The sequence below is a fragment of the Adiantum capillus-veneris genome, chromosome 12 (genome assembly GCF_014529385.1).
Source record: "Adiantum capillus-veneris isolate H3 chromosome 12, ASM1452938v2, whole genome shotgun sequence".
Taxonomy (NCBI): domain Eukaryota; kingdom Viridiplantae; phylum Streptophyta; class Polypodiopsida; order Polypodiales; family Pteridaceae; genus Adiantum; species Adiantum capillus-veneris.
In genome coordinates, this window is record NC_140942.1 from 91,029,274 (window position 1) to 91,050,326 (window position 21,053).

General features: G+C 42.4%; 1 protein-coding gene across 1 annotated transcript; it reads right to left on the reverse strand.

The window, feature by feature from the left end:
- Positions 1-1,954: 1,954 nt before the first annotated feature.
- On the reverse strand, positions 1,955-19,740 carry LOC147446122 (transmembrane emp24 domain-containing protein p24beta2-like). Its single transcript, XM_086525425.1, has 4 exons — positions 19,425-19,740; positions 3,043-3,226; positions 2,565-2,672; positions 1,955-2,487 (listed from the first exon to the last, which is right to left on the reverse strand). The coding sequence occupies exons 1-4, from the start codon at positions 19,632-19,634 to the stop codon at positions 2,354-2,356; spliced, it is 636 nt and encodes a 211-aa protein (XP_086381551.1). The 5' UTR covers positions 19,635-19,740; the 3' UTR covers positions 1,955-2,353.
- Between the last annotated feature and the right edge of the window lie 1,313 nt (positions 19,741-21,053).

Consider the following 21,053-nt stretch of genomic DNA (forward strand, 5'->3'; position numbering starts at 1 on the left):
ACTCCAAATGGCATGCCTATCAAGGCGGTCGAACTGCCACACAAGTAGCCCCTTTGAAATTTTCAACTAGCTATAACTTGCCCATTTAAACTCCGATTGAGGATCCAAAAAGACCGACATGCACCAAAACTTGAGCACTTCAAATCTATCTAGTGATAATAGCTCTAATCACCTGCTTGCACTTGCCCTATTCGTAGGGGATCTACAAAGCATTCCAAATTTGAACGGCCATAACTTCTACACCATAACTCCGTTCGAGGAGCCGTCTGGACCGGATTGTAGAGAATCTTGTGCGCCACATTCCAAGGCACATTCCCAATACTTTGAACACATGGAGTAGTCAACCTGATTGGGCCATCATGGAGCCCTTCTGGCCTAAAAAACCACCTTAAGCATACATTTCCCAATCTCCTTACCTGCCTAGGACCTCCATACCTGCTCTAGTACTTTATCATGCACCTATAGGAACCCATAACAGTGCTTGATATTGCTCACAACATCGACCAACTTTGGTTGCATCAATGTGTCGCGGGTTTTTGGGAGGTTGTGGAGTATTGGTCAACCCAAAAGGCATGGACGGATAAGCAAAAACACCCCTCTATAGAAAAAGTGACTTTATGCTAGTCTTTAGAATGAATAGTTAGCTGGTTGTAAAGAATCAATCAAAAGGCTAAAGTTTTTCTTTCCTACTATCCTTTTCAAGACAACCTTTATGATAGGAAGAGAATAGTTGTTATGTTTACCTTTTTGATATTAACATATACTCTCTATTAGGGTAACGGCCAAGTGGCCAAATGGACAACCACTAACCCATCTAGGAACTTTATTCTTCCTCATGTAAAGATTAAAAATTTAGTGAGACGCTTCTCATTGTTGGACTCCACCAAGCAAGCGGCTTCCTCTTCTCTTCTCCTACTCATCGCACATGCTCCTTAACCATGCTCTCACAATTAGTATCAAAACAATAAATAACCTATGCTAAATTTTTGTAATGAACTAATGTTCAAACAAGGCCTTGGTGTCTATGTTAAATTTTTGAAATAGGCGCAAGGCCTTGTTTGATTAATGCAAGATGAGCAAAAGACATAGCACTTATGATTATACAATGCTAGAAGGTAATCAAGCAACTCATAAGGTAGCACTAGAGAAATAAAGCAACATGGTAGCATTAAACTTTAATGCAAGCTAGTGGAAGACATAGTATTGGAATTTTTGTAACGATGGGTAGGAAAAGGGATTGCGCAACAGGAAAGCAAGGCACTTGCAAGTAGTGCAAACTCTAAACGCAGGCAAGTAGGAGAGGAAGTGTTGGTAAAAAAAGCTCTCAAGGGGTGCAACACCTCACCCTCGTGCACCACTCTCCCACGCACGATGTGGCACACACATACGACCATGTACTACCCATCACATGTGCATGGCAAAGACAATTGATAGAGATTTTGGAGCGAACATTTCTTGGCGGAGTTGGATGCTGTTGGAGAATCGGACCCAGCCGCATACAGGTTTTGGCATCAACTAGTAGGTGCAGGATTTCATAGGGGGGCTAGACATCTGGCATCCAGGACAAGCACACATAGAGAGGAATACAAGCACATAATTTGTGTTTTTCTTGAATTATAAGAGACTTTTTTGCATCTCTATCAGTTTTGACTTGATGTATGCCTCAAGTGGTTTATGACACTAAGCCTCTAATTTTGTGCATAGCCATATATTTGCTTATCAAATTGCTTCTACAGGTATCACTAGATACAGGTTTCACAAGCTTATATATGAAGGAACCTCTACCATAAATCAACGAAACCTAAAACCTTGTACGAAAATTACACTCAATGACCCAAATATATGTCAACATGTTTTAACTTTGAAGGGCAATGGATCCCAAAATCAACCCTCGGTGGACAGGCCAGAAAGATGAACGAACTTACACATCAATAGGTACGCAAAAACAGCAGGATGAACAATGCAAGCCTTTTTCTGAATTAAATCCCCTTAAATTATGTCAAGGCAACAATCCCACTGGATGCACAATACACCATACTGTCCATACACCTACAATAATTACATTGATACAAAATAGGTACCACAGAGAGCTTCAAAACCTGTGATGTCTCACTTTGTTAACATGGTAGAGCAATCCATTAGGTTAATGGGCGCCCCCCGCTTACTGTATCCAAATTAAGATCTGGGAAAGTAAACCCATAAAAGTAAAACTCTTCAATATGACCCCTCACTCTCCCATGTCCTCCACCTACAGAGACGGACTCGGGCCCCTTGCTGCGAGCCAAATGTGTTAGTTACTACAGAGGAGCTCTGCTTCCTGAAGGGACAATGAACCCTTGCTAAAGACACAGCACTAAACCCTTGACTGGTTGAGCTTCTTATTGAATAGTCGGCGGAGAAGATAAACTTGTAGTACACTTGCCCCAATAAGGGCTGCCGCTTCAAACAATGCTCTGTAAACCAGCCTTCTGCTTAAATTGTCATTCACTGCAATGAATGGCAGACAACAGATCAGAAAAAGCCAACTTGCAAAAGAGAGAACACAAAAAAAATTGAAATCATACAAACAGATTGTTGTTCGGTCTGGGCATAAAGCCAGTGCTGCTCAAACTGCACCGCATAAATTGCCTCTTCAAGCTTTGCAATCTGACCCATCAGAGGATTGATATGGTCTGCAAGAATGTAAGAACATGACTAAAAATGAATACACAGAAATCATGCAGTTATGAAATTGCCATCCACGTGTATCTACCCCTAAAACGGGCCACGAAAGCAGCGACAATGACAATACTAGATACAAACATGTCAAAAGATTTGAAACATTCAAAAACTTAGGGTTTTGACAGTTTTTTTGGGAAACAGAAAGCTCTACAAATGACCTCAAAAAGGCACTACTCAAGAATCCTCGCCAATCCAGGCACATGATGAAAACTAACAGTTGCAAGTTGCAACAACATGACAACACATTATAATGCTTCCTCCAGATGATGTTCCAAAGCTTAACAACTTTCACGACATTTGCTGCGTTATGATTCTCCTTACCATCTTGTAATTTCTGGTCGTAATATGGAATATGGCCAACATGCACCGAAAAATCAACCATTTCGGAGTAAGGTGACTTGTTTTTTAGACAAATCTTGTATGAGCCCCGATGGCTCGCCAAAAATTCCAGCTTGTCTGCTGACTTATCATACACCTCCTGACGGAAGTTATTAGGGCCCTCTATCTGCAAAACCAGAGGTGTATATCAAATGAGAAGTGCAAAAACATAAGACTCATTTAACAAATTAAAAGAATACAATACAGAAAAAATTGAAGAGTTCTTGAAAATCGCTTAAAGGCTTAAAAGCATTAAAAAATCACTAGATAGTAAATATATTAGAAGAGTACATTTAGCGAAAAACTTTGAAGCGTTTGTGAATGCTGAAGCTTCTCTATTGGAGTAACAAAGCATATACATGGTGTTACAAAAAACAAATCTGTGTCTTAAAAATGACAAATGTGAAAATATAATATACTTAACTGACAGTGAATATCCGAATATTTGGTCCTCAACACTTAGTATGAAGTGACGTCAATATGTCTGTGGCGGCAAGCGCATTTCTTCGCAGTGGACCAGGGTATCCAGGGGCACTCTACCAGCAACCTGTGTGGCTCTTCCCAACCTCCCATTTTGTGCCATTGTATGCTTATTTCTCCAGCATGGGGTGGGGACTAACAAGTGCAGTGTGCACTTACCTTCCATCATGCACCACCATGTAGATGGCAAGTTGAGTTGTGATGACTAAATAGGGACCATAAGCATTTTGAAATGATGTTGCAGTTGCTGGGCGTGGAGCAGTGCAAGCAAGCTGCATCTTGAGATGCTGTCTGTTGTCTAGCGCATATTGAGAAGCTATCACGGTTTGTAGGCAGCGGAGGCCCTTGCTAGAGAAACCTATTAAAACACTGGCAGATAGTTTGGCTGAGTCGTGACTTGCTGACTGGGGTTGCTGTACAGATTTCAGTGAATTGCGCTGACAGCTTTTTGGCACTGTCAAGATTTTGGACCTACATGCTTTTAGAACTGTTGATTTTCATGTAACTGCTTTGGATAGGCCAGGGGCTTTAAATATGCTATGTGGCCTCTCTCTGTGGCATTCTACCGCGTGGAGAAGCAGAGCAGAGTTCCCATAGCTTGTTCCTTGTTGAGCAATGTTAATAAATACCGAAAGGGGCACCAGGTATTAAGCTACATGTCAGATGGGTACCAGGTTGTTGCATTTTTTGTACCAGATTGTGGATTACGACAAAGGGGGATCTCTATCCTTCTTAGAAGGAAAGAATGTACTTTGTGTCACGATTGTAACATACTCTTTATCTTTGTTATTACATCATACACTCTTCTTGATTCATTACAGATGCAGATATGAAGTGTGACTAACCCAAGAGGACTCCTGTTCTCGAATGGTCACAACCCTTTGCTCTAAAGTCATGCCTCTTCACCAACAGCCACACTCCTTCAACGACTAGTCATGCCCCTTCAACCAATGGTTGCGGCTTTTCATCGAATGGATGTGTCTATTCGCCTAAAGCCATGTCTATTCGCCTAAAGGATGTGTCTCTTCGTGAAGGGTCATACCTTTCCGTATGAACCTGTTCATCTCCTATATAAAGAGCCTCTTGTACTTAGTTTTCAAGCATTCAATCAATCAATCAAACACAGTCTTCGAAGTCTTATCTCAAAGTCAAGTTCAAGTTTCTTAAGTCTTAATCATGAGTTTAAGTACTTAATTAAGGATTAGTAACTAGAATCCTTATAGTGGTATCATAGCAAATTTTTTTCCCGGGACTCGAAGGTTGTGAGCCTCTCACCCTTGCCGCTACTCTCTCCCTAGCGTTGCATGGAAGCAGAAGAAAGGTGGTACACGCACACATGTGCCAGCATGAGGTAACATGAATCTTTCTGTTTCACTTATATACATAAAGGACGAAGACGCAGATGTGTGTGCGGCGTGCCACGTACGCGGTGAATTTTTGGAAACCCTCTACCGGTGACCCTTCGCGTGCCTCTTCATCGGATTGTGCCCTTTCATGCATGAGTTCGCACCCCTTCAAGTGAACGGTGAGCAATTCCGTCATGCAGGTATCCCTTCACCTTGGTGGCACCCCTTCCCTAACGGACATGCAGATTGGCATTGCCCCTTCTCCAAAGCTGTCTGTTGAAGCCGGCTTGAGAGACAAACAGATGGCGACACGCCATTGAGAGTGCACCTCGTCAAGTGGATGCTTCGCCAAAAATTTCGCATATTGGGGATTCTTGGAGTATTGTAGCATCTGTCGAGCACAATTGTTGACCTATTATTGACGTTGCATCTCCATTCTTTCATAAGCTCTGGGTGGAGACGAACCATACTCTTCGCCAGACTTGTCACAAGCAGGTCGATGCTCGTTGGAATCCCCGTTGTTTTCTTCAATACCCAAGTGGTCGGGTGCAACAATTTCCCCCTGGTAGGATTCGCCGGCTGAATCCATGTGTGCTGCAAGTAAAGGGATCAGATCCTCCATAGAAGAAGAATCGTCTGAGCTCTGATACCATTGTAATAGACCCCAAGCCAAAGAGTATTGGTCCCAAAGACTAGCGTCCTCGATATTTCTTTATTATTATGCTTCAACAAGTACAATGTCCAAGGGTCCTCTCTCTCCGCAGTGCTCCCAAGTAAATCTGCTAGAAGAGGAGGCCTTGGCACACTTATAAAGGCCCTTGGCATGAATCAAAAGCAGTTACATGAAAAGCTGATGTTCTAAAAGCGTCTAAGGTCAAAAAGCTAGTGCCCCATGGGTTGCCCGTCCGCGTTGCCACATCAATAATATCTCCGCAATCTATGCAACAAAACACGGGCGTCCATACAACCTGCCACATCAACAGCCGCTACGCAAATTTGAGCCTCCTACTTTTACTTACAAGGCTTTAGGACCCTCAACCACGGTACCATAAGTTGGTACAACTTATTAGGTTAGTTTCTTTTAGTTTGGGCCACTCGGATAGATTCCATAAGTTGGTAAAACTTCTTTAGTTTCTTTCCGAAAGTTTTCATCTGAGCTCTCGTCCTTTAGGCCATTGTTGACCGCTGGGTCAACAACACAACATAACTCAAGTTTCGTACCAAAGTCTTATCTTTCGCGAGTTATGAAATGCTGCGGATTATGGCTATAAACGTCATTTGTAATGAGTAGTTATTCTAGTTTCAAAAGCCGGGGTGCAATGGCACTTCCAGATTGTAAATACAAAGCCATTTGACCCTTTCAACCCCATTTTTGGTTAAACCTAAGGTAGCCTTAGTATATAAGGTACCTAGGTCATTTTGTAAAAAAGTCTTTATCATAATCAAAATTTAGCGCTGCCATCTATTGTGTGTGAGAGAGAAAGAGAGTGAGTGTGAGCTTCATCCTCTCGCTACGCCCGGCTCGCTCAACACATTGGAGATCCGACTGCACCATTGTTGTAGGCTCGAGGAGAGCTACGCGACAATGCCAAGCATTCCACGCGAGACGAAGCGCACACGCCGACGCATCTACGAGCTATTTGTGGTTGTAAGTGTATCAAACAATGTCTGTTTTCTGCGTGCTAGTAGTCTACAGAATCGTGGCGACATAAGCTACGCATAGGTACTCATAAATTTCAGTTTCGGGCACTTTCAAAATTCTGTTCTGTCATCCTAAGCGTTTTCCGCAGATGGGTTTAGAGTGAGGGTTTTGAGTGTAGAAGATTAGGGACAGGTGTATCCTAGTGAGGGGATGGTGTTCCTTAAGTTTCGTACGAATCTGGCATGATTAGGTGAGTTACCTTCCGTATGTGTGTATGTGGCTAGGTGGTGTAGTTGAGAGCAGTGAGGTTCTTGATTGTGGTTTAGTTGGCCTTCCTGAGTGTTATATGTGTAGGATGGTCTCAGTCTGACAAGCTACAGAGATTTCCTCCGTGTGCCTATCGTGTCATCTGTGTCCTCGATTGACATTATGTTAATCCAAGTAGTGTTTGCATGCACTTCATGGGTGTGTGAGTCGCCCCCCGTTCAACATTTGCGCAGTTGCCGGGGACACAAGGACCTAAGTAGGTTTCCTACTAACACTCATGTGATGGTTGCTTGATTTAGTTTCGGCTAAAGACTTTCTCAAGTGGATCCGAAAGAGGATATTCCGCGATCAAGTGGATAGCCAGGAAGCGTGTCTTGCCGAGCGTCTGCGACTAGATAGGTTTAGTTAGGATCTGTGGATTAGAGTAGTTGTTGGTGGTCGAGTAATTTGTGAGGTGATAAAAGCGTTTACTAGTCCGTGTGTGGCAGTGAAGCGTTTTTCTACTCATAGATGCAAAACCCCATATGATTTGTAGGAGTAGCTTTAGGTAAGCGATCCGATTTTGATCTAGAGCTATTCAGCATTGAATTACTTGCTAAAGTGCTTGTTTGCATTTGAAATCACGGAAAAGTGTGCTTTTGGGGGTAAAAATGCATTAAACAAGCTTTTGTGGATATTTTTGTACGACTGACTGATGCTGTGCATATAAAAGAGCATTTGCAAGGGTTCTGTGAAGAAAACCTACAATTCTGTAAACATAGACATCCTACGCGTAGGATGTCTCAAGGGGGTTCTGGAGACCAAATTTGAAAATTCTGACTGTACCAGTGGGTTCAGAGGGTAGGTTTTACCCTAATAACATATTGACTTGGGTGTTTTTCCCTAATTTTGTTGACCAAAAGCCAAAAGGCGGAGTCAGAAAACGTAAAATTTCAAAAAAGGCTTAAATTAAGTGATTTTTGCATGTTTTTGCAATTGTGAAGCATACTTGCACTTGCTGAGAGCATAAGGAAGCATCACGGACACTTCAGTCTCAAAAAATTAGCAATAGACATTCTATGCGTAGGATGTCTACAGGGTGATCTGGCCATTTTTTTGAAAATCTGAGGTTACCACTGTGTTCAGAAGGTAGGTTTTACCCTATTTTCACCTGGAAAGTGGGAACTTGACCATATCTTGACAGGATAAGACCAAAAGACGAAAATTCCCAGACATCCTACCCAAATTGTGCCCAAGGCATAATTTTTGAGACCAAACCATAGGGTGACTTCATGTGCATGTTATACATGATGTTTTGAGTGCATGTGATAAATTTCATCTCATTTGGGTCAGTGAAAGTGAAGATTGAACAGACTTTAGCGTTTTTGGACAGACAAAAGGCAAGAACAGCTAAAATTTGGGACTTTTGAAATCCAAACCAAAATCTAAGCATACCACTGGGTTACTGACATCAAGGGGAAGCTGTGGGACAAGTCTGGGGTCAAACATGCCAAAAAGACATCCTACGCGTAGGATGTCTTCTGTGTAATTTTGGACTCTAAACAAAATTCTGAGCATACTACAGTGATCAGCACCTTAAGGAGAGTCTGTGGTTCAAATTTGGGGGTTTTCTGAGCAGTTAGACATCCTACGCGTAGGATGTCTAAGGCATGATTTAGAGGCCAAATTCAAATTGTGGACATAGCAGGGTGTTGTATAGCCTTAGGCAAGCCTCCTAGTCAAATTTGGTCCAATTTGGAGTTGATTTGACTTAGGAATTCATCAGAACAGACATCAGGCTTTTGGAACAGATTCTTGATCATTTGACCAACCTATAGGTGTCAGAATCAAAAAGTAAAAATAGCTGTGAGTTGAGCACATCAAGGGGAAGCTACAGTGCAAGTTTGAGCTGAAACAGAGTAAAAAGACAGCCTACGTGTAGGATGTCTCCAGCTTGATTTAGGACTCCAAACCAACTTATGAGCACACCACTGTGATCAGCACATCAAGGAGAAGCTGGGGTGAAAATTTCAAGTCATTCTAAGCAAAAAGACATCCTACGCGTAGGATGTCTCAAGGCCATTTTTAGGTCCAAATGAAATTCTGAGCATACCATTGTGTTGATGGACTTAAGGAGAGTCTCTGGACCAAATTTTGTTAATTCTGAGCATATAAACATCCTACGCGTAGGATGTCTCTAGGCCAGTTTTAGGGTCTAACTGTACTTTTAACCATACAGAAGTGTTCATAGTGTCACACAGATCCCAAATCTTTTTTCAAAATTGAATTTGGACTCATTTTGACGAGTCTAAACTGCATTTCACTGTTTTGGCCATAACTTTCACAAACGGTATCGGATCGGAAAAGTTTTTATATCAAAACGTAGCCTGAGAGCGGCTCTACAGATCTTAGAGCAAAACTTGAACTAAATGTATGCCTACGGCAACCATTTAGTTCAACTTTGAAAAAAACGTCGTTTAAGGCCTCAAAATTCATCCGCAAGTTAGGGGTGTCTAAAAGCGACAATTTGCGAGACTTGTGACGAAACGGTTGCGGTTTTGGACATAGTTTCGACTTTTCCCTAACCAAGGCACTTGAACACAATGGACTAAGTCTACTTGAACCAAGCAAAAGATCTTAAGCCCAGAAATCATGTCTACCCTAGATTCAAACGCAGCTTACACAAGCTTGGAGATCCCGACGATGGAGGAATATCCTCCCACAATGGATCTTCCAAACTTGCAATTGATAAAGATCCATCGTGTTGAGAGAGTTTGGATGATTGGTCATGAGAGTGCAAGACTATATAGATACATTGACGACAATGAGGTCAATCTTTATAGGTGCTCAGATCCATACCTACAAGAGATAACGGATTACAAGCTCTTATATGTCTACACATATGGAGTCGACTGTCAATGGAGATCTATAGTTGTCGACAAGTATGGATGAGAATACAGAGTTGTAGAAAGCACAAATCCACAGACTGTACTAGAAAGAGGTGGATATTTGGTCAATGAAGGACCACAAATGCCTCCACCAAACACGAGAATTCCTATAGGAATTCCAAGAAGAGAGTCACCAGGATTCCCTTCAAGAGCGATAACGAGAGAAGGATTGGGAGAGTCTCTGGTTAGACTTGTAGACAATCGACGAATTAGACCATCCCAAGTCCAGAAATGGGTAAACAGAAAATACTCCGGAGATAAAGATCCGAGAGATCACGTAGCGGCTTTTAGAAGAGTGATTAGAGCAGAGGAAGTTTCAGATTTTGCAACACAGTTTGCGGGATTTGGATTGACTCTAGAAGACGATGCAGCTACATGGTTCGACTCGGTGGAAAAATGGGATTTTGAGACCCTAGATGAGCTGTTTGAGGAGTTTATTGAAGAATTCTCGCCAAAAGGCATTGCTCACAACACAGTCTCGCAAATCCATAGATTCAAACAGAAAGAGGATGAATTAGTACGCAAAGCATCATTACGGCTCAAGAGATATGTTAAGCTCTGTCCGAGAGCGGAATTACCTACGCAAGCACGACTGATGCTGATCTTTATCCAGGGAATGAGAGATGAGGGCCTTTAGAAGGATCTGCATATGATAAGGAGGATGACGCTAAACGAGTTGATCAAAGAAGCTCTTTATCTAGTGGATAACTGTGAGGCATATAAAGAGTCAAGGAGATGACACATCCTCTCAGCACAGTGTTTCACAGATAAGTGAGTCCATTGCCAAGCCAACGACACCTATTGATCAAGAAAAGCTTATTGACGACTTGGTCAAGAGGTTGATTCCTCTTGTAAGGTCTGATTCGGGAGAGCCGGAGTGGGGTGAAATTGAGAGAAAATGGACGAACCATACGGGGGAAGAGTGCTATTACAGCATGGAAAATGCTAGGGAAAGGTATGTACAACCTGTTCCAGAAGCACCTACTCCACCTAGATACATTATGGGGAATGCGCCAGGACCAGTAGGAGTTTTAAGGCCACAACTTGTCTTAGGACAACAACCTCCGCTGCCAGGTGCTAGAATGCCGGTAGACATGAGATACATGCCAATGATGGAAGCATCAAATAAACCAATGCCAGTACCAGCTACAATGTGGTATAGCAACCAAAGTGAGTACTACCCTTCGGAGCAACAAAATGTGAGAGAAACACATGGAGTGGTGAGGCCGGTACAACCTCCACCTCCTGGGTTTCAGTCGAAAGAAAGAAGGTATGAAATGGACGAAAGGACATTGCGATTCATTGCAAATAGCAGCTTATCTAGGTCAAAGCTTTCTTATAGCCAAGAGGAAATGCTAAAAGAATCTCCTCAACCAGAGACAGATTGTCACAAAAGTCGTAACAACAACTTGGTCAAACAATGTCCTCATACGGAGATCATTGAAGTAAATGCCTATTGTCTTGAGTGTGGCATCACTCACTTGATCCCCGATTGCCCGAAAAATCCAAACCAAATCAGGAAAATCACGACAAATGTATCAAGGATTGTTCAGCTACCTAGTAGCTCAGAAAATGAAAATGTCGTACCAGTTCAAGTGGTTACGAGAGCACAAGCTCAAAAGAAAGCTGATGAGAATCCAGAGACAAAGAACACGGAAAGTGACATGAGTCCAAAGACAGATGATGGATCAAAGACAGACGCACCTAGTTAGAAAACCAAGAGCAAACGAAATAGTTGGAAAGCTAGAAAGACTAGGATGAAAGCACGCAGGGAACGAGAGCAAAAATCCCTAGTTGAGAAGCTTACGGAAGCTGAGGAGAAGATAAAACAACATGAGGAAAAGGAGGCACCTTCTCTTACGCAGATGGTTAAACCTCTAGAAGAACCATCCACAGATGAGAAACCGAGAAGTGCTAGTTTAGGAGGATCTGTGTTGGCAGAGAAGGTTAATGAGACATTAGATGCCCTCTTGAAAGCCTATGATGTGAGGCTCAAAAACAACCAAACCCAAGAACACAGATGGACGACATATCCCTATGCGGAAAGCAAAGGTTTGAAATGTGCAAGAAAATGATTCAAACAGCCCAAGCTTTACTAGAACCACTAGTTGCAAAACCTGAGGATGTGATCCGTGTCATGCCTACACAAGTAATCCCACCAAACCAGGAACTAAAAGAGCCAGATTCTAGTCATGAGCACAGACCAAACCTCAAAGAACTAGCATTAGAACCAAGGATAGTACTGAATACCACGGATAACTCTTCCGAGGGATTTCACCAAGCTATACTTGAGGATTGTAAAGAGATAGATGGTCTTGACGAATTGTGGAAACAAGTCAGAGAGGCCAATGAAGCCGATGACCTAAGAAGACGAGTAGACAAGACTAGTGATGAACGAGGAGTGTTTCTACCACCAATAGAGGAATTTGAGACTAGATCTCAAATGAATCTAGACGTGCGATCGTATTGGGGCGACAAAGAATCTGTACAATCTATGGATAGTCAACCCCATTCGCTAAGAACACTACCGTCCTACATGGGAGAGTACGAGACCAAGTCAGATGTGGTTGCAGTCCCATCACACAGACTATCTCCCAACAAGGCCATCGATTCAAAGGGGCTAGTAGATATTCTATCTACCCCAGTCACCTGTACAATAATGTTAGCCGAGTTGCTCAGAATTAGACCAAACATGTGGGCTAATTAATGTGGGTAAATGTCTAGAGAAATTTGGTGTAAAAACCCCAATGACTCAAATCGAGGAAGGCATTAAAGAGCTTGAAATGCCTCAACTAAATACTAGGCCAGTGCCATTAAACAAGGTAGGCGAGTATTACGAGGGAGAAGATGGAAACACCACCCTTCCTGTGGAATTCAATGGTGTAAAAACCATGGCAATCCTTGACAGTGGAGCTGGTGTGGCCATTGCAACCAAAGAGGTTTGGAAAAAATGAGGAAAACCTGCCTTGATATCCACACGAATGACCCTGCAGCTTGCAGACGGACACAAGGAAAAGCCCCTAGGACTGCTAGAAAAAGTACTTGTTACTTCTTGTGGCATTGAATATGAACACACTTTTGCTGTTGTTGACTTTGGCAAGAAGAACAACTATGACATCGTTCTGGGAAGACCATTCATGCGACAATTGAAAATGGTCCAAGATTGGGGTTATGACCATATATACTTGAGACATATGGAAACCATAACAAAGATAAACTTGAGGAACCATAGCTATAGAGATGTGACGAGAACACCGGTTGAGGAGTTTGATTCCGCCACAGTAGCAGGATCAGAACCTCTATAGCTATGGCTCAAAAACAACCAAACCCAAGAACACAGATGGACGACATATCCCTATGCGGAAAGCAAAGGTTTGAAATGTGCAAGAAAATGATTCAAACAGCCCAAGCTTTACTAGAACCACTAGTTGCAAAACCTGAGGATGTGATCCGTGTCATGCCTACACAAGTAATCCCACCAAACCAGGAACTAAAAGAGCCAGATTCTAGTCATGAGCACAGACCAAACCTCAAAGAACTAGCATTAGAACCAAGGATAGTACTGAATACCACGGATAACTCTTCCGAGGGATTTCACCAAGCTATACTTGAGGATTGTAAAGAGATAGATGGTCTTGACGAATTGTGGAAACAAGTCAGAGAGGCCAATGAAGCCGATGACCTAAGAAGACGAGTAGACAAGACTAGTGATGAACGAGGAGTGTTTCTACCACCAATAGAGGAATTTGAGACTAGATCTCAAATGAATCTAGACGTGCGATCGTATTGGGGCGACAAAGAATCTGTACAATCTATGGATAGTCAACCCCATTCGCTAAGAACACTACCGTCCTACATGGGAGAGTACGAGACCAAGTCAGATGTGGTTGCAGTCCCATCACACAGACTATCTCCCAACAAGGCCATCGATTCAAAGGGGCTAGTAGATATTCTATCTACCCCAGTCACCTGTACAATAATGTTAGCCGAGTTGCTCAGAATTAGACCAAACATGTGGGCTAATTAATGTGGGTAAATGTCTAGAGAAATTTGGTGTAAAAACCCCAATGACTCAAATCGAGGAAGGCATTAAAGAGCTTGAAATGCCTCAACTAAATACTAGGCCAGTGCCATTAAACAAGGTAGGCGAGTATTACGAGGGAGAAGATGGAAACACCACCCTTCCTGTGGAATTCAATGGTGTAAAAACCATGGCAATCCTTGACAGTGGAGCTGGTGTGGCCATTGCAACCAAAGAGGTTTGGAAAAAATGAGGAAAACCTGCCTTGATATCCACACGAATGACCCTGCAGCTTGCAGACGGACACAAGGAAAAGCCCCTAGGACTGCTAGAAAAAGTACTTGTTACTTCTTGTGGCATTGAATATGAACACACTTTTGCTGTTGTTGACTTTGGCAAGAAGAACAACTATGACATCGTTCTGGGAAGACCATTCATGCGACAATTGAAAATGGTCCAAGATTGGGGTTATGACCATATATACTTGAGACATATGGAAACCATAACAAAGATAAACTTGAGGAACCATAGCTATAGAGATGTGACGAGAACACCGGTTGAGGAGTTTGATTCCGCCACAGTAGCAGGATCAGAACCTCTAGCTTGGTTAGGTAAGCCTAAAGAACTGTGGATGTGTGGAGCTTCACAATGTGGTAGCTTGAAACGTAAGGAATGTATCCTAGAGCGGGTTATAGAGGATAAGGACTATATCCCAGAACCATTTCCTGAAGAAGAGTTAGAGCCTTTTGGATGGGAACACATCTTGGCTACTATGGACGTGTGCGCCGTAGAGGATGCTCCCACAACAAAGTTTTGTGATGAAAATGGCTATGATGTCGTTCCTTATTTTGCAGTGAGTGTAATCCAGGAAAACGAAGAGAGCCAGACATCAACAAGCTCTCGAAATAAGGAGCAAACAAAGAAATGTGGGGAATCAAAAGATGAAGAAGACGACGAGTTCTATGACTCTGTAGAACACTTCGAGCTTCAAGAAGATCAACGACCCGAGAATCAATGTCATCGCTACACGAATAAAGTGCATCAAAAGTGAATTCCAAAGTCCTCGATGAAGACACAGCCACCACAAGTATCCTCATACATGGCTCCTAATAAGGATGCAAAGACTCAGCTAGGAGGAATACGACCAGAGCAACGAGCTAACAATGCTCTAATCAATGGGCTAGAGAAGTCCTCCAAGAAACTACCACCTACGAGCAAACAGACTAACTTTCCACTGCCACCCAAAAAATCAAGGGAAAGTACAAGAAGTCAACCTTGTTGAGGATAGTAGCGATAGTGATGAATCTTACGACATCCCCTATCATCAACTCAAGCCATCACTATCACCAATCCCTTCAACAACAACCATGCCAAAAAGCTCGACAAATCTGGATACCAAAAAGCCAGATCGGCCAAAAACAGATATGGATCAAGAAGACAAAGATCTCTAATGACAAATCACAAGATCCAACACCAAAACAAAAACAAGGAAAGCATGCAAGAACGGGTAAGAATATCACAAAATCGCAAGCTTTCACAACTCAGGTTTGGGCTCCAAAGAAGTTGATTCAAGCACAAAAAAGTCAAGAATTCATTTGGATTCCAAAACAACCACAGTATCAACTTTCAAAGCCTAAATCCCGTCCCCAACCAAGCGTACAAAGGGCTAAAGCAAAGACCACTGTTGACTCACACAACAAAAAGGTGGATCCCAAAGAAGTCTCTTCAAACACAAACGAAGCACGGGCAAGTATGGGTTCCCAAACGAGAGCCAACAACAAAACAGCCAATAATCGCAAAGAAATGGGTCCCAAAGAAGAACAACAAAACTGCTGTCAGTGCATCGCCGCTTGAATTCTTACAATTCTTCCTACGATTACAGTACAGTTAGAAGAGAGCAAGTCGCTTCAATCAAGCAACGATACAGGAGCTTCAAAGACCATTACATTGCTTAGAATAGGAAGCCTCGCCAACAAATGCCAATAAGCAAATTGCTTATACCCACATCTTGCACAACATAAATCTTTTCCATGCATTGACTGTGTATGCATAATAGGGCTACATTACAAGCCCTGCATAGGCACAACTTTTAATTGCCCAAGCACAACACATACCCTTTGTGATACCCTGTCGTAAAGGATGACTCCAAATCGGAAGGGGGGAGGCATTCTGAATGCAGACCTAATATTATAACTATTAGAGGGCAATGTTTTGTGAGATGCATTGAATTTTTGCGTTTTATTGTGATAATTTTTTGACGGAATTTAGAGTATATGCCCTCATAGTAGTGTTACAAAGGAGTATGGGGACAAAATCCATATATGAGCCCCTAGGGACATGTGTATAGTGTACATAGCATTTAGATTTCTATTTGAATGATTTTTCTTTTGTTGAGTTGTTTTAAGATTTTCTTTGTTTATTATTAAGAAAAAATTTAAAAAATCCATAATCCACATGAAACGAGAGGCCTGAGCACTACAAAGAGAAGAAGGTACAGGGAAACGATGAAACTTCACGAAGTATGTCTCAGCAGCCACTACAACAGCCGAAGAACTTGTCACAAAGCAGTGTCAACAGGCAACCGACAAGTCATACAACTCAGAGTCAAGTAGCTACGCCACAAAATGAGAGAGGTGTTAGTCCCAAAGCTTCAAGTAATATTCTCTGTGGTCTAAGCGTCTTAGCTATTCTAGGTACTGCTCAAGCTGGAAGAGTTGAGCATATTTACGTTGTGTCGCTCATGCTGGTATAGGTGAGCAAAAGAGTCGAAGTCTAAGTACTTAAGTCTGGTGAAGTGAAGGAGAAGGTCCAAAAGACACTCACGTACTGCGCACAGTGAGATACGAGTGGAGAAACTTCTACATCGAAAACCCTTCTTGGAATGGTGGAAGCTATTGAAACATCTTTTGATGTCACATGTGCTACATTTATTCCTCGAAACACCCATCATCTCCTTCTTTCACATTGCATGCTTTTGTTGACAAATTTCTCATATGCATATAGAGTGTCCCATAATTGGCACTTGCATCAGGCACTCTTTCCGTGTTTCACCCAAGCACTCACCTTTCATGAACATGTACTTCACGTTCAACTGCTCAACTCCAATAAGAGCGTATACCAAAGGCATTTTTTTCCCACCGGGTTTTTTCCTTTGGTCATCCAGGTTTTAGACCCTAATCTAAGGACACCTATCACCATCCTCTTGTACATATTCCTTCTACATCAACAATAAGGAAATGCTACTCAAATCAATTGACAAATGAATTGGAGCACCAATTTCAGATCATAGCATACTTCTCCTCAATGGCGAGTCGAAGAATGGTCTACAATGACAAAGCTGCAGACAACACAACATAACTCAAGAACAAAGAAGTCATCAATGACAAAGAGCAGAGAATGCGCATCGAATACTCGGCAGGGTTTTGAGCCTCAAATTAGCATAATTAAGTCCTGGATTCGGCCTGACAGACAGACTTTGCATTGGAGTGCAACTTGGCCTAAAGAAGTTAAGGGTTTAGCCATACAATTTCTACAAAATCCTTACAAAGTTGTCATTGGCTCACAAGATCAGAAAGCCAATCACTCAATTCTACAGATTGTAGAAGTTGTTTCTGAGAATCACAAATACTCCGAATTGACAGATTTGCTGGAGCAAGTGATGGGTGGAGCTTTCTCTATCCATGATGATAAGAGTCAAGTTAAACGACATTGGGTTCTTTTTGAATTTAGATCTGGCAGTAGACCTATAATGACAGAAACAGATGCTGCAGCTCGCAGCGTGGATGTGAAAGACATAAAGTTCGTCATCAATTATGATTTTCCTGAATCATGTGAAGACTATGTACATCGGATTGGACGAACAAGACAAGCTACTACAAAGGCTATAGCCTATACTTTCTTTCCAACAACAAAACGACAACAAAGACCACATCGCCATCGACAATCAGGTCATGTCGGGGACGACATGAACGCGAAAGGGGGAAATGTTGACTGCTGGGTCAACAACACAACATAACTCAAGTTTCGTACCAAAGTCTTATCTTTTGCGAGTTATGAAATGCTGCGGATTATGGCTATAAACGTCATTTGTAATGAGTAGTTATTTTAGTTTCAGAAGCCGGGGTGCAATGGCACTTCCAGATTGTAAATACAAAGCCATTTGATCCTTTCAACCCCATTTTTGGTTAAACTTAAGGTAGCCTTAGTATATACGGTACCTAGGTCATTTTGTAAAAAAGTCTTTATCATAATCAAAATTTAGCGCTGCCGTCTACTGTATGTGAGAGAGAAAGAGAGTGAGTGTAAGCTTCATCCTCTCGCTACGCCCGGCTTGCTCAACACATTGGAGATCCGACTACACCATTGTTGTAGGCTCGAGGAGAGCTACGCGACAACGCCAAGCATTCCACGCGAGACGAAGCGCACACGCCGACGCATCTACGAGCTATTTGTGGCCGTAAGTGTATCAAACGATGTCTGTTTTTTGCGTGCTAGTAGTCTATAGAATCGTGGCGACATAAGCTACGCATAGGTACTCATAAATTTCAGTTTCGGGCACTTTCAAAATTCTGTTCTGTCATCCTACGCGTTTTCCGCAAATGGGTTTAGAGTGAGGGTTTTGAGTGTAGAAGATTAGGGACAGGTGTATCCTAGTGAGGAGATGGTGTTCCTTAAGTTTCGTACGAATCTGGTATGATTAGATGAGTTACCTTCCGTATGTGTGTATGTGGCTAGGTGGTGTAGTTGAGAGAAGTGAGGTTCTTGATTGTGGTTTAGTTGGCCTTCCTGAGTGTTGTATGTGTAGGATGGTCTCAGCCTGACAAGCTACAAAGATTTCCTCCGTGTGCCTATCGTGTCATCTGTGTCCTCGATTGACATTATGTTGATCTAGGTAGTGTTTGCATGCACTTCATGGGTGTGTGAGTCGCCCCCCGTCCAACAGCCATGCCACGTCATCAATTTGTAATAACACAACCATTTGAATGCATCTCACGAGACGGTCAGGCCCCGAGGATCATTGTACCGACGTCGCTCACAAAGGAGGATGCAAGATATCATTACCAACTATCATGCGAAGCATTTTATGTAAAATGCTTCTTTACTATGGAGAAGGTAGATATCATACTTTGCAAGTGATAACTCCCCTTCCCCCCTCCTTGTTTTGTATTCCCCCACCTGTACAAGTTGATTCTCTGTATTGTGCCCTCACTTCATAGTTTAATTCCCTTTGTTACACCCTATGCATGTACAACATCTGTCCTAGTTTTAAGGTAATGTTTATTTGTTAGTTGTTCCAGACAAGAAATAACTCTTTCTTAGACACTATCTTTCCACACATACCTGTGTGCAAACACACACACTCGTGAAAATATTTTACAAAACAACATGTCAAACAGGAACAAAACAGCACAGGCAATTGCCAGGAAAACATCCGAAAGAGCATACCTGTGCACAAACACACACACTCGTGCAAACATATTACCAACCAACATGTTAAACAGGAACAAAATGGCACAGGCAATTGCCTGGAAAAAATCCAAAAGAGCCACAAGCTTCTGTAAATTTGCTATACCAGTCTCAAGCATCGCTGCAAAATAATGCAGAATTGCAGGTGACATACGGCAATGCAAGGCAGCACGTACCGTGAGATCAACACCGGAAATAGGATGGTGAAAGTTCCAGGCACTATCTGCTCTGATGACAACGAAGGAGACATGCATTAGATCACCGTCATACTCCACCTCCTCGCTAAAGCACTCCTCTTGGGTCAGCACAAAACGCACCGCCTTGGCTGGTCCTATCAAAAAAGCGAACGCTACCAGGAGCAGCACCCCCACCTTCATCGCCATCATTCTTCTCCTGTCTTGAGCAGACGAGTGCGCTTTTCAGTTTTGAGTCGAGCTGCCTCGGCGATGATTTTAAACGCTCAATTGAGAGAAATCGGGAAGAGAGTCGAGACTATCCATAAATTTGCGGGCCTAAGTAAGAGGGCTCCACTATATACTAGCACGGCCCTCAGCACTATCTAACACGGGGCCTTAAACTAGTCTTGCTTGGTGGGCGTTGCTATAGAGCTTAACATGACATAACATCAAATATCTAGCACTGAGTGAACAAAATACATAGCGAATTGACATAATTTATTCAAAAAGAATTGCATATATGGTGATTGATTACCTTTATAGTTGTCTATAAAATGGTCCAATTTCATGACATTGATAAAATTTTGAAAAAGAGTTGCATGCATATTTATTTCTCTAAATCAAGCCTAGTCAATTTCTCTTTCAAAAAGAGAGCTGAAAGAATTGGAAGTTGTATTTTACAAAAAAATGGTTGTTGGTAGAAGGTTTGGCGACATGAGCTATAGTACAATTGATACAGAGACCCTTCGCATTTCAGAATGGCAAGCGTGCACTTAGCAGGGGGTTGTAGGAGATAGGCTTGCGAATGGGTGTGTAAGTCGTGAGGGTTTTGGGATGCAGTGCCTTTGTCTGCTCTCCTTGCTGGATTGGTTTTGTTGGTTCCCGAGGTGGCGATAGCAACTAAAGCACTCTCCATGGTTCAACAGCCTCTTATTTAATATAAAATTTAAATCTTCTATGGTAAATGTTAGAGGTGAATTCACTATCCATAGAAATAAATTTCTCCTATCTTTTAAGTTTGTTGGCATTGCCCTTACCAAAAAAGGCAATGCAAATAGGTTCATTGATCTTAAGGAGCTCATTCCATGTCCTTTGTGAGTGAAGTATCGATGACACTACCAATTTGATTGGGCCACAAGCAGTTCACTTTCAGGCTTTTTTAGTGCACAAGTTCAATGCAATAGGGTGTGGTTACTATGGGTATTTGCAAGCAGGTGTTGCGTAGCAGGGAGGTGTTCTCTTGTCTGCTCACTAGTGCAAATAGTGGCCTTGTTCTAGTATGGGCTGAGTGCAATCTAGCAGAAAGGCTGATTTATCACGGGTTTTTACGAGCAGGTTTGGGTCAGTGGATGCATGCTTTCTCATGCCCCTTTGTGATGTGTTTTATCACGCGCAATGGGTTGTGGTTTGAATCAGGTTATACGCAGCAAGGATGAATTTTGTAAGGTTTTTGCATGCTAGTTTTTTGTCACATCTATACACCACTTGAGTGTCGTGCAAGTGTCCTCAACGGGCGTGTGGTTGCTAAGCCACATGGTCTCTGTTGAACAGGAGTGTGCTGATTTCTTTATGGTCTATTGGTTACTTTGCGGGTCATCGAACCCCTCGTATGTACCCCAGTTGTGGTTT